We start from the raw sequence: 12606 nt of genomic DNA, 5'->3' as shown, positions 1-12606 counted from the left end.
CCAAAAATAAATAAATAAATAGAGCTATGAATAAGTCTCCACATGCAGTTATACATTGTCAAATACCCCTCCAGGCATGTCTCTAAAAAAGCATAGGAGGATTACCAGAAGAGCAAGCTCTGAGCTGAGACTCCAGGTGGGCTTCATGAACATTCTTTCCCATTCCTTTCTCAGGGCAGCTAACAGGCCAGGTTAGCACATGCAACATGCAGCCACCCTTGGCAGCCCTCTGGCGTTGTGAGATGAGCCCCTGCCAAGCCTGTGCTGCCTTGCAGCCAGCCCTCACCTTCTAGGTAGAGTCAGCCGAATCTCCTGAGGGAGCCTACACCCAAGTTCCAGTCAGCAGCTGTGAACAGTGAAGGAAGTGTTGCTGGTGCTAAGCACCTCACTGGCCACTTCCTGAGCATGGATGAGACCAGCCCAGGCAGCCCCAGGAACTCAGGGGAAAGAGAGCAGCTGCCTGGAGAAATGGATCCAGAGACTGTCCATCAGGAGTGCAGCATTTCCTTCATACCTGCCTGTTTGTACTTCAAACTGCAGCTTCTGCTTTTTACAGTAATTGCATTGCTGAGGGTTGGTAAACATGACTTATGTGGCTAGGAAGCCTACCATGCACTTCAGTTATTGGTGGTGGTGGTGGTAGTTTTTTTTGTGTGTGTTTGGTGTTTTTGTTTTGGCTTTTGGTTTTTGGTTTTTGGTTTTTCGAGAGAGTTTCTTTGCACAGCGCTGGCTGTCCTGGAACTTGCTCTGTAGACTAGACTGGCCTCGAACTCACAGAGATCCATTTACCTCTGCTTCCCAACTGCTGAGATTAAAGGTATGTGCCACCACCACCTGGCTTGTTTTTATTTTTTTATTTTTTGAGCTGAGGATCGAACCCAGGGCCTTGCACTTGCTAGGTGCTCTTCCACTGAGCTAAATCCCCAACCTGCTTGTTTTTATTTTTATGTAGAAGTCTCTAAGCTGGAGTAACCTGCCATGTTCCACTTTGGCATAGCTTAGGGTATGATGATAGCTTAATTCTTTTTTTTTTTAATTTTCCTAATGTGTGTTAACAACTTTGAATAACATCCAATAAACTCATAGAGATCTCTAAAAAAATAAGCTGTAAATTGAATGCATTTTTATATTCTTTTACAAAAATGTAAAATTTTGAAATATTTCTGACTGAGAATGAAACCTTAGTTCACCCTATTTTGAAACCCCAGTGGAGCTGTGGGGATTCAGAACAAACCTGATGAGGCAAAGGTCTTCAAAAGGAACAAGGGAAGCTAAGTGGGTCAGCCAAGCTTGCCACGGCACTGTTTTAGTGACTGCTAATAGTCACTGTTTTCCAAACTTTTTGAGTCATGGGTTATAGCCGATGTATTCCCATGTCCACCCGGCTCCTGTGGCCGCTCAGACCCAAGTAAACATACAGAGACATATTACTTATAAACTGTATGGCCGTGGCAGGCTTCTTGTTATTTAATTCTTATATCATAAATTAACCCATTTCTATTCATCTATAAGTTGTCACATGACTTGTGGCTTACCAGTAATTTACATCTTGCTTCTCATGGTGGCAGCAGCTGGCAGCATCTCCTGACTCAGCCTTCCACTTCCCAGCATTCTCCTCTCTGCTTATCCCACCTATACTATACTTCCTGCCTGGCTATTGGCCAATCAGCATTTTATTTATCAATCAATCAGAGCAACACATTCACAGCATACAGAAAGACATCCCCAGCAATAGGTTAAACCTCTTCAAATGTCCTCTCACAGATAATGAATATTAGTCCCTTTCTCCCCCTTTTGGTAGAAGAGAGGTTATTCCATTTATCTTTGTTTTATTTATGTGTGTCTATGTGAGTGGATGCCAAGTGTGTGCAGGTGCCCATGGGGACCAGGAGAGGTAACAGGATCCCTTGGACCTGGAGTTACAGGCAGTGTTAAGCTACTCAGTAGGAGTGCTGGGAACTGAACTCAGGTCCTCAAAAAGAGTTAACAGGTGCTCTTAACCACTGAGCCATCTCTCCATCCTAGTAATAACGCATGGAAAATATGTCTTACATGCTAAAAACACTGGAACCCTAGCCAGATGACCAATTAGAGAATTCCCATCCACAGATTTTCATTCTCTCTTCCTCCCTCTCGTCCCTCCCCTCTCTCCCCCTCATCTCTGCCCCTTCTCCCCCTTTCTGCCCCCTTCCCTCTCCCTGCCCCTCACACACACCCCTCTGCATGCTCATACTCTCACTTGCTCACTTGCTTCCTTGCCCTCTCTCACTCTCTCTCTCTCTATGTAGCCCAGGCTGGGTTTGAACTTGAGATCTTCTTGCCTTAGCCACTCAAAGGCTGGGATGACAAGCATCTACCACCACGCCATGCCCATGGTTTCCCTTAAAATGAAAAATTACCTTTTCATCCCCCAAGAGAAATATATACCCTGAATATGAAGAAAATGCAGAGCAAATGCATTTACAAATTGTTCTGGTTTGTCCCTGTCATTTCCTCTGTGAAGTGTGTAAGGCCTGGTGTTTGTCGAAGCTTGCCAGGCACACAGGCCCTGGACTGGATGTATTTATGTCATTCACAGAATCAAAAAGCCTGGAACACAATGGTACTCAAAAACATAGCTGCCTCGGGGAAATTCTCCAGTGATCGCACCATCAAGGAATACGCCAAGGACATCTGGAACATGGAACCTTCGGATCTGAAGATTTCCCTGTCCAATGAGTCTAGCAAGGGGATCAATGGGGAGTGAACAGTGACACATCTCTCAGAAGGGAATGACTTCTTACTGAACTTGAATGTTTTTATAGCTTCGTTGATTCTGTTTTGTTATTGAATAATTAGTTAAGTGTCTCTGGGAATGGGAAAGGAAAATGTATGGATGTATTAGAGCTAAAAATAAAATGTCGACTTCCAGTTGTTGAACAGGAGCGTGCTAGAATTACTTTCCTCAGAAGTAATCAGAGAGCTGGAAAACTGCTTGGAACTGCTTAATGCCATTTAAAAGAACTAAGGTAAAATATTTCCACCTACTGTTGGCGTTCAAGCTCCAGGCTGCTGTCTCGGTCCCTTCAAGCTGTCATAACAGAAGGTGCCAATCTAGATAACTTACAAACAACGTAAATTTAGTCTCACAACTCTGAAGATGAGTGAAGTCCAGGTTCAGAGTCTGCTGAGAAACACTCTCCGATTCCTAAACGGCACCCTCTCATCCCGTCTCCGCAGACACTGACGTTCAGACACCAGCAGCCACCTTACTCACAAATATCCCCAGCAGGTTTCATACGTGGGCATTTATAGATGAGATCAGATCACATTAAATTCTGATTCTCCACAATGAGGACTTGGCATGATCAGCAAGTCAGGCGATGATGAACTAAAGACCATTTCTTGCAGCTTTCTTTATTCAAATGGCAGGTGGATGTATCAGGGGCTTCCGTTCATCCAAGTAGCCCAGTGCAATTTTGCATAAAGAAACCACACAGCTCGAGTGCCATTTGGACCACATCTTCTGGAGATTTCTGCTCCTCCCAGCGCTCATGCCCACTGCTGGCTCAGGAAGTCTCTGCAGAAAGAGGACATAGGTCAGCTCACACTTGGTCTGAATAACTCAGCACTTGCCCTGATCGCCCCTTGCGGTACAGCTAATTGAGGCACAATTAGCAAGAGGAGTTCTCACCTCACACTTCTCAGCAGCATGGGGCTTTGACAGAGAAGGTTGTGGTGGAAGCCTGGAGGGAAGACAACCATTTTGACCCTCTCTTTGTTCCTGTAGGCACTGCGTGCGATTTCGTAGAGCTGCAAGAGAAGCAAAGTCAGTCGAAGGCAGTGATACCCAGCCACAGATGCCCTAGTCTGCCTTTCCTAAAAGGGAAAGGAACTTGGGGAGTCTGTCATCAAGTCAGACCCTAGAGATCCGCAACCCCCTACCCCCACCCCGCCCCAGGGTTCATGGCTGGCTGTTTCTACAGTTAAGGACCAGAACAATCATGACTAGTGGAAAATACTAATGAACCCATACTTCCTCTCGCCACAACTCACTGCAAAGGCTCACAGAATTGCTGTGGGCCCACTCCAGCACAGCTTTGTTTAAAGGAAAACATCATTAGAGGTAACATGGGGGATCCCACTTAGCCACAGACCCCAGGTAAGGGACCAACGTCTACGCCTACATTCCAAACGCCTTTAAATTAAGCTGCTAAGGGCACTGACACTCATTGTATAGATGGGGGAACTTGACTCACAGAGTGTAGGGCAGGCCCTCTAATGTCAGAGACCTTTAAGCGCTAGTCAAAGGTTAGCTAGATGAGGAAAATGGTAGGACTCTTGGGCTACCTGCTTTCCACACTCCAGCGGCACCGTTCTGTCATCTTCTCCATGCAAGATGAGAAGCGGAGAGGACAGGAACTTCACACTAGGAGCAGATGGGAGAAAAAGGCCCAGTTTAAGGATTCATCCTGAGCTCCCAAGTCACGCTTCTAGTGACATACGATGTTTGCCCAAAGCACAAAAAATAAAATAAAATAAAATCTTCCTTCCAAGGAGTCACAGCTTCACCTAGTAACCTCTTTATCTCCCACCCATGTTTCCTCTGTTTGATTTGCTCATCCAATTGAATTGAATTAATAATTAATCACTTCTATGTGAATTTTAATAATACTGAAGAAAATACACATTGAAATAATGGATTTGCATGGCATTTGTAGACCTTATCTTTTTCTTTATTATACTTCATTGTGGAATGCCTGAAGTATTCTAATTAAAAGTCTACAAAGTAGGGAGATGATAGCGCAGTTGATAAGAGCACTGGCTTCCTCCAGTTGACCTACATAACAGCTCACAACCATCTCTAACTCCAGTCCCAGGGGATCTGACACCCTCTTCTGGCCTCCTTGGGTACTTACTATACATACATGGTGTACAGACAAAGTACCCACACACATAAGATTAAAATAAATCTTTTAAGTCTACACAACAAGATAACTCAAAAAAAAAAAAAAAAAAAACTATCACAGAACCTGAGACCTTCTTGTAGCAATTTATTTACTACTCCCCATAAAAGTAGAGTGTGAGGCCAGCCCGGTCTACAGAGTGAGTTTCAGGACAGGCTCCAAAGCTACACAAAGAAATCCTGTCTCAGAGACAGAGACAGAGACAGAGAAAGAGAAAGAGAAAGAGAGGGAGGGAGGATGGATGTGCAGTCCTAGGTGTGATTAACCACCTGGCCAGCCCAGTTTGGCAATACAGAAGGTTGCTGACATGCAGAAAACCTTCCATTCTCAGGGCTTACTCAGATACTTCTGTATCCTTCCAAATTCATCACTAGAGGTTATTTCTCAGAATGCTAGCTTTCCTTGAGTGCCAAAATAAGAAAAAGGATATATTAACAACTGCCTATTTGGTAGCAGCCTTAAATTATTTTTAATCATCATCTCTATTGCCAGGTCAGCAGGTTGGTATTACCTGGGTTTGGGCTACATGGAGAATAAAGACCTAGCAATCAGGGATCCCCATAGACGGTTAGACTAGACTGTAGCACCCTGACACAGGGCTCATAAAGATGCATCTTCAAGATGTCAGAAGTACTGGATTGGAGCAAGCATTGACTCATACACACAGAGAACAGGAGATCCTGAAATGTGTACAAACTCTGCTCCAGATCCAGTGCCCATACTAGCGTGAAACCCACTGAGAAGGAAGGCCAGAACCACGGGTTCTCAAGTACCCCGAGTTCTCATCTAGAAACGCCATGGCGGTTACCCAAGAGCAAGAGCAAGCATCTTGGTTTGCTTACTTTTCATCACTAGGGAAGACTATTTTGTCTTCTTTAAGGGCGTCCATAAGTGTTCTTAAACATCTTGGTAGCTTCTTGCAAATCTATTTGAAAAAAAGAAAAACCAAAGATATAAGTTACCGCTGGTCCCACCGCCATCTAGAATATGTGGTTGCAAGGTCTCAGAACAATTTTCCCCAGCAGGCATACACCTTGTTACACCCTCTCCTTATGAATTCCAAGCAGTCATAGAAAAGCCACTCTCCAGCCACACTAAACTTTCAAAACTCTTCTGGATCTTCAACAGTAGTTCCTGCAATTGACGAATTTGGAGGAGGAGACCAGAAATGAGCAGGGAACCAAGCCACTGTATCAGTTCTGCCCTCGAAGACAATCACTGTCAACATTGGGTTGTATCTTCCTGTATTGCTTCATTTCAAATACATGTGACTGTCAAGCTCTTATTCCTCTGTACTCAAAGGAGTAGTAATAAGCAAAATCTAGAATTTGCTTCTAATGCAAGCAGACATAACTAGAATGTTTGGGGAGTGGTATTCGGAATAGACCGGTTCTGCTGAGGGGATTTGATAGTCAGGTCATGGGTTTGAGAGGACTTGAACACTAACTGGTTAAAAGTGGTGTGTTGTTGTGATGCTTCAAAAAACAGTTCAGATTTTGACACTAGCCACAGGACCCCACATACAGCAACTAACATTCTATGCACACTGAATTTCCCCTCCAATGGCAATACACAGTAAACAGAGTAGGAGCTGAGTCTACCTTTCAATACTGCGATCATGTCCTCGTATAATTAGTTCGCAAGCCCTAAAATGTTTTAACTGAAAACATGGAGAGAGGACAAAAGCCCTGTATAGCACAGCATCCTTCCCCCTCCTTCCTGTACCCCCAAACGGCATCCCAAACCCAATCTTGGTCCTCTGGCTCCACTATCACCAGCCCAAACCACTCTGCCTTTGGACCTAGACAGCTCCCATTTCCACTCCACCCTCCGTAAAGCAGATCCTAGCACTGTTTAGTCTGGCACCCTCCAAGGATGCTTGGGTTAAGCCAAACACACCACCTTGGCCTCTCAGGCCCTACAGAGTTGGATGGTGGCCTCGGTTCCCCAGACCTTTGTCACTAAACCCCTAACTGGCTAAGTCTGACTTGGCTGCCTTCTGCTTCTAGAGTATTACAAACTCCATAACACCTTACTTTTGCCTTTCTCCCAGCCATAGACCTCTAGATTTTTGCCTCAGTGGGTCTGAGCTGAGATGATTCCTTCTTTCCTTTTATATACAATTTTTTTTAATTTTTGAGATTATAACCTAATTAAAACATTTCTCCTTTCCATTTCTTCCCTCCAAACCCTCCTATAAACCCACCCTCCCACTCTTCTTCAAATTCATGGCCTCTTTTTTCACTAATTGTTATTGCATGCATATATATGTAAATACTATATATATGTATATGTATGTATAATCTTAACTATACAAATACTAATATATTCCTAAACATAACCTGTTCAGTCTGTGTAATGTTACTTGTTGTATGTTTTCAGGACACTTTTTAATAGAGGTTTCTCCTAACCAGCTATGAAGTCTTGCCTTCAACATTTCCTGTGACTCAATGCTACCCCTTTTACATCTAGTCAGCATTCTCTTATTGGGGCTAAACTTCTACTTCTGCAAGGATATAATTTCTTCACTGGTGAGGGGGTGGGGTGCACAAGACATTTCTCTTTTCTTCCATTACCCTCAAAATCTGGAAGGCCTCCTGGTGTATCATAGATGTCTGATAAATATTTGCTGAAGGTGGAATGAATCTTTTTATGTAAAAATCCCCATGAGTCCCTTAAACTATCAGTCATTTTTCCTCAGTGGGCCTGATTTTCAGGTTTCATTCTTAGAATAGATTTTTATGTGCTGGAGAGATGGCTCAGTGGTGAAGAGCACTGGCTGGGGGCTGGAGAGATGGCTCAGTGGTTAAGAGCACTGGCTGCTCTTCCAGAGGTCTTGAGTTCAATTCCCAGCAACCACATGGTGGCTCACAACCATCTGTAATGAGATCTGGCGCCCTCTTCTATGTACATAATAAATAAATAAATCTTAATTTAAAAAAAAAAAAAAGAGCACTGGCTGCTCTTCCTAAGGTCCTGAGTTCAATTCCCAGCAACCACATGGTGGCTCACAACCATCTGTAATGAGATTTGGTGCCCTCTTCTGGCCTGTAGGCATACATGCAGGCAGAATGCTGTATACATAATAAATAAATCTTTAAAAAAGGAAAAAAAATAGATTTTTACAAAGGACAGCCCAGTAGCCTCTCACAAGGTTCTCCTACGATATCTTTGAGGGGAGGATGGAAGGATGCCATGTAGTAGGCAAGACATTGCAAAAGACAGAAATGGGCACAGAATAGGCAGGTCAGCAAACCACACACACACACAAATTTTCGATGAAATTTCACAATGACACCAGGCTGGTTTTGAGCTCATGATCTTCCTTCCTCAACTCAAGCTTATGTTATAGGTACACAGTGACATACTTTAAAAAAAAGGGGGGGGGGGTTGGGGATTTATCTCAGTGGTAGAGCGCTTGCCTAGCAAGCACAAGGCCCTGGGTTCGATCCTCAGCTCAAAAAAAAAAATGGGACTGGAGAGATGGCTCAGAGGTTAAGGGCATGACTTCCTGCTTGCTCTTCCAAAGGTCCTGAGTTCAATTCCCAGCAACCACATGGTGGCTCACAACCATCTATCTGTAGTAAGATCTGGTGCCCTCTTCTGGCCTGCAGGGATATGTGCAGATAGAACACTGTATGCATAATAAATAAATAAATCTTTAAAAAAATAAAAGGTTTTACATTTATTTAGAGTGGGGGGGGAGGGGCAGGGGGCGGCGCACATGGAATTCAGAGGAAATCTTATAGGAATGGATTCTCTCCTTCAACTTGTGGATTCTGGGCATCAGACACAGGTCATCAGACTTGGTAGCACATACCTTTACCAGTGAACCATCTTGCCAGCCCTTGCTTCCCATTTTTAAAAAAAGTGGGGGCGGGGGATCATTCACATTGAGAACACAGCCTCTCACATGGAGCGTGCTACTAGGGAACAGTAGTGACTTCCTAAATGTCACAATTGTTTTAAGTATTTCTTTTTCTGATCTTTTAGAAGGAGATTCACAATCCTGTAAGGAGTTTAGTTAGCAAACTGGCCCAGGACAGGGCGGCCAGCGCCAGGAAGCAGATGCCTGTTGCACACATAGGGCACAGTCCTACTGCTCTGGCAGCCTGCTTGGTGGCTCAGGTGCCTGGCCTGCATGTACTCCAGATCTCTGAGAATGATCTTCACTCAGATGTGGGCCATTCAGATCTCACACTGCCTCTCCTCTGTCTTCTCCCTCCGTGTCCACGCTAAGGGCAAGTTAGTAGGTTTCTTTTCTTGTTTGTTGTCTCCTGATTTCCTCCTTCCTGGAACTGAAACTCATGGGGGGGGGGGGGGGAGTTCAATATAAGAAACTCTTCAGCAATTCATCTCAAATTCTAAAGGAGTAAGAAGAAAGCAGACCCAAGTCAATCTCCCATCACCCCTCACTCCCTACCAGGGAAGATGCCCTTTGAGACTAAAAGGTCATATGGTTGGTTAGCACCAGTCCAGACCAGAAAGGCCTCTTAACTGGTCTTCCTACCTCCCCCTTTCTTCTGTAATAGTAGCAGATAAACATTCTTAAAATGCCAAAGGCATGAAATCTGCCTTTTCCAACCTTTGGCGGGGGTGGGGGGATGGGTGCCATATCATATGCTAAACTACTCACTCGTAGCTTAACTGTGAGCCATCCACAGCTGGCCCCCGCCTTTCACGCCAGGACTGCTCACGTCCCGCTTAGTGCCTGGACTTAGAGGATGCCGGTGCTAAGTGGGCTGGCCTTTAGGCCTTGCTTCCCTTCACCGATGAGCAGCGGTAAGGGCTGCACACGGAGAGGGATGCTGGGAGGACGGGAAAGGATGAGCGTGGAAGGTGTACAGGTGCCCGGATAGGGTTCCGCCTGTGCCCGCCTCCACCCGGCTCATGAGCTCAAAGCCTCATGCTCCCCTAGTTCCTCGTTGCTTTACCTTGTTTTCTGGAAATCCACTTAGATCTGGGCTATCTGTAAGCTACACACACACACACACACACACACACACACACACACACACACCAGAGCACAAGGCCATCCTCTTTTCTCCATTCTCCCTGCCCTGAAATTACCATTCTGTGTTCTCCCCAATACTCTTTTTAGTTCACTCTGAAACAGAATGAGTGGGGAAAGGAACAGCATGGCCGGCATCCTAACCAGCAGCAGGGTACTTCCCATGCCGTCTCTTACGTAATTTGTTTGTTTTTGTAACGATCTTGTGCATTAGGCATGATCAACCACATTAATTTTGTTTTCTTAATGGGAGACTCAGAGGAAGAGACAACTTCAGTGGCAGCAGGGGCCGGGGGAGTCATCCAGGTCTAGTGGCAGAGGCTAGATTTGAACCCACATCTGTCTGGATTCACAGTCCATGCTCATCACCTACCCCATCCTAATGAACAAGAAGGGGTGAGTCTCTGTGGTCATTTATGACTTCCATCATGTCCTCCCTCCAACTAGAGCATGGGGCGGAGGATCTATGCCTTTCTCTAGCTCCCCTTACGTGACATCATGCTGTTGCTTACTCAACAGTAATGATCAAGGGATGGTACCACATGTGGAGAGAAACAGATGCCCTAACCCACTGATGCAGGTAAGGCTGCAGTTGCTTTCTGTATGTGTGTATGCTCATTAATTTAACCGTCACAGCAGATTTGAATACACTTTTCTTATCCTAGTTTATAGAGGAGACAGATGACTAGCACATTAAGAAAAAAATTAGCCCAAAATTATCCAGCTGTGAGTGATGATTCAGAAAATCAAATCTGAGCAGTGACAGACACCAGAGCCAGGGTTCTTAGGACTGAGAAATCCTACAGGAGAATTTACCTCTAAGTTGTGGAGTGCTAATTACATCCGTCGACTCCTGGTTTGCAACTTTAAACTGTACTGAGGTGCAAAAGTGGTACCCATGGAGCGGAAACTGTAAGTACTATGAATGTTGATCTTTCCCTGGACCAGCTATGGACCATACAGACAGTCCTGGCCCAAGCTGCCAATTGCAGTACCCAGTCAGCCACGTGATCACAAACATCCCAGACTCCACAGGGTGGTGCTACTGAGCTGCCCAACAAGCAGAGGAAGTGTCGTGGAGGCATGAGTTTATCATTGACTGTCAACAAACATCTGCAAACTTTATGCCATTTAAAATTAAACTTTTAAAAGTTGGGGAAAGCTGGGTGTAGTACATACACCTGTTGTCCTAACTACTTAGGAGGCTGAGGCAAGTAAACCACTATAGCCCAGGAGTTCTGGGCTGTAACAGCACTCCTCCATGGTCTCTGTTTCAGCTTCTGCCTCCAAGTTCTTGCCTTGAGTTCCTGCCCTCAGTGGTAGACTATAAGTTGTAAGATGAAATAAACCCTTTCCTCCACAAGTTGCTTTTTGTCACAGTGTTTTATCATAGCCAAAGTGTCTAAAATATAATAAAAACAAAACAAAACAAAAACAAAGTAACTAATCCACCAGGCTTGGCAATGAATGTCCGTACCCACTGAACCGCCTTGCCAACACCTGAACTAGCTGACAATGAAATCAAGTTTCAAAACTCGTGGGATTCAGAAGTAAGGCTTAGGTAGAACATGTCCTAACACATAAATTAGAGAATAAATCCCAAAATAAATTATTAGTTGATGCCAGGCATAGTGGTGCACACCTTTAATCCCAGCACTTGGAATGCAGGCGGATCTCTGTGAGGTAGAGGTCAGCCTGGTCTACAGAATGAGTTCCAGGATAGCCAGGGCTACACAGAGAAACCCTGTCTTGAAAAGAAAAGAAAAAAAGAACAATAACAAAAGATTGTTCAATGAATAATAAATACCATCTAATGAAATTTTTAAAAAAAAATGAATTGATAAAAATACAAAGAAGAGAAAAATGATACATTTGTTCTGATCCAAAAGGCCTGGAAGATAAGGCAAGGGCAGGAACTGAGGAAGCAGGAGGCATTGGTCTGAGGACTAGAAAACTTGACAAAATCAACTGCCTCCTGCTGTTTGCAGCCTGCCAGGACCGCACAGCCGCTTGCTCTTGTCTTGGGAGACAGAAGCCAGGGCCTCTGTCCTTCCTCCACTCTCTACTGTGGGGACAGCAGGAAGGACACTGGCATCCCTGTGCCTCGGAGCTTGACTCCCCCTGAGGACTCATGCTGCCCTCGGTCCTAATCCAGCATTTCACTCCCTTGTGGGGCTTTCCCCGGCGCCCTCCCACAGTCCACCGCACACAAAGGCCCTGCCTTGGGTTAGCGTCTCACAGAACATGTTAGAAAGCAAAAGCTAAAGAAACCTGAATGACAGCTAAACAAGCAAGCAAACATAAATGTGGAACTATCAAAGGACAGCAACATCTTCAGGCATCCTCAGTGTTAGGAAGGTATCCGTGGATACAGTCCCCAAGCCAAATCCCAGATTTTTTGTACAAGTCGACAAGAGTATTCTGAAAGATATATGGAAATACAAAGGGTTAAGAATGGCCAAGGTAACCCGAGAGAGATGGCTCAGAAGTTAAGAGCACTTGTTGCTCTTGCAAGAGGACCCAGGTTCAGTTCCCAGCATCCTCATGGTGGCTCACAACCCTGTTACTCCAGTCCCAGGGACCATGACTTCCTCTTCTGGCCTCCTTGGGTACAGCATACATGTAGTGCATTAAGCTTACATGCAGGCA

At 44.9% G+C, this 12606-nt stretch overlaps 2 protein-coding genes across 3 annotated transcripts in view; one reads left to right on the top strand and one right to left on the bottom strand.

Moving 5' to 3' along the window:
• Pygl (glycogen phosphorylase L) overlaps window positions 1-2919 on the top strand; it is a 34011-nt gene extending 31092 nt beyond the window's left edge. Inside the window, exon 20 of the mRNA XM_036206523.1 lies at window positions 2579-2919. Within this exon, the coding sequence (XP_036062416.1) occupies window positions 2579-2746 (168 nt within the window). The 3' untranslated portion in view covers window positions 2747-2919. The remainder of the gene's footprint in view (window positions 1-2578) is intronic.
• Window positions 2920-3496: 577 nt separating this feature from the next.
• Window positions 3497-12606, bottom strand: part of Abhd12b (abhydrolase domain containing 12B) — a 30382-nt gene continuing 21272 nt past the window's right edge. For both annotated transcript variants that reach the window (XM_036206663.1, XM_036206664.1), the window contains 4 exons: window positions 5789-5871; window positions 4330-4408; window positions 3674-3792; window positions 3497-3559 (listed from right to left, as the gene is read on the bottom strand). In XM_036206663.1, coding sequence (XP_036062556.1) covers window positions 3532-3559; window positions 3674-3792; window positions 4330-4408; window positions 5789-5871 — 309 coding nt within the window. In that variant the 3' untranslated portion in view covers window positions 3497-3531. The remainder of the gene's footprint in view (window positions 3560-3673; window positions 3793-4329; window positions 4409-5788; window positions 5872-12606) is intronic.

The sequence above is a fragment of the Onychomys torridus genome, chromosome 14, assembly GCF_903995425.1.
Source record: "Onychomys torridus chromosome 14, mOncTor1.1, whole genome shotgun sequence".
In the NCBI taxonomy this organism is placed as follows: Eukaryota; Metazoa; Chordata; class Mammalia; order Rodentia; family Cricetidae; genus Onychomys; species Onychomys torridus.
This window is presented reverse-complemented; position numbering and strand designations above follow the sequence as displayed.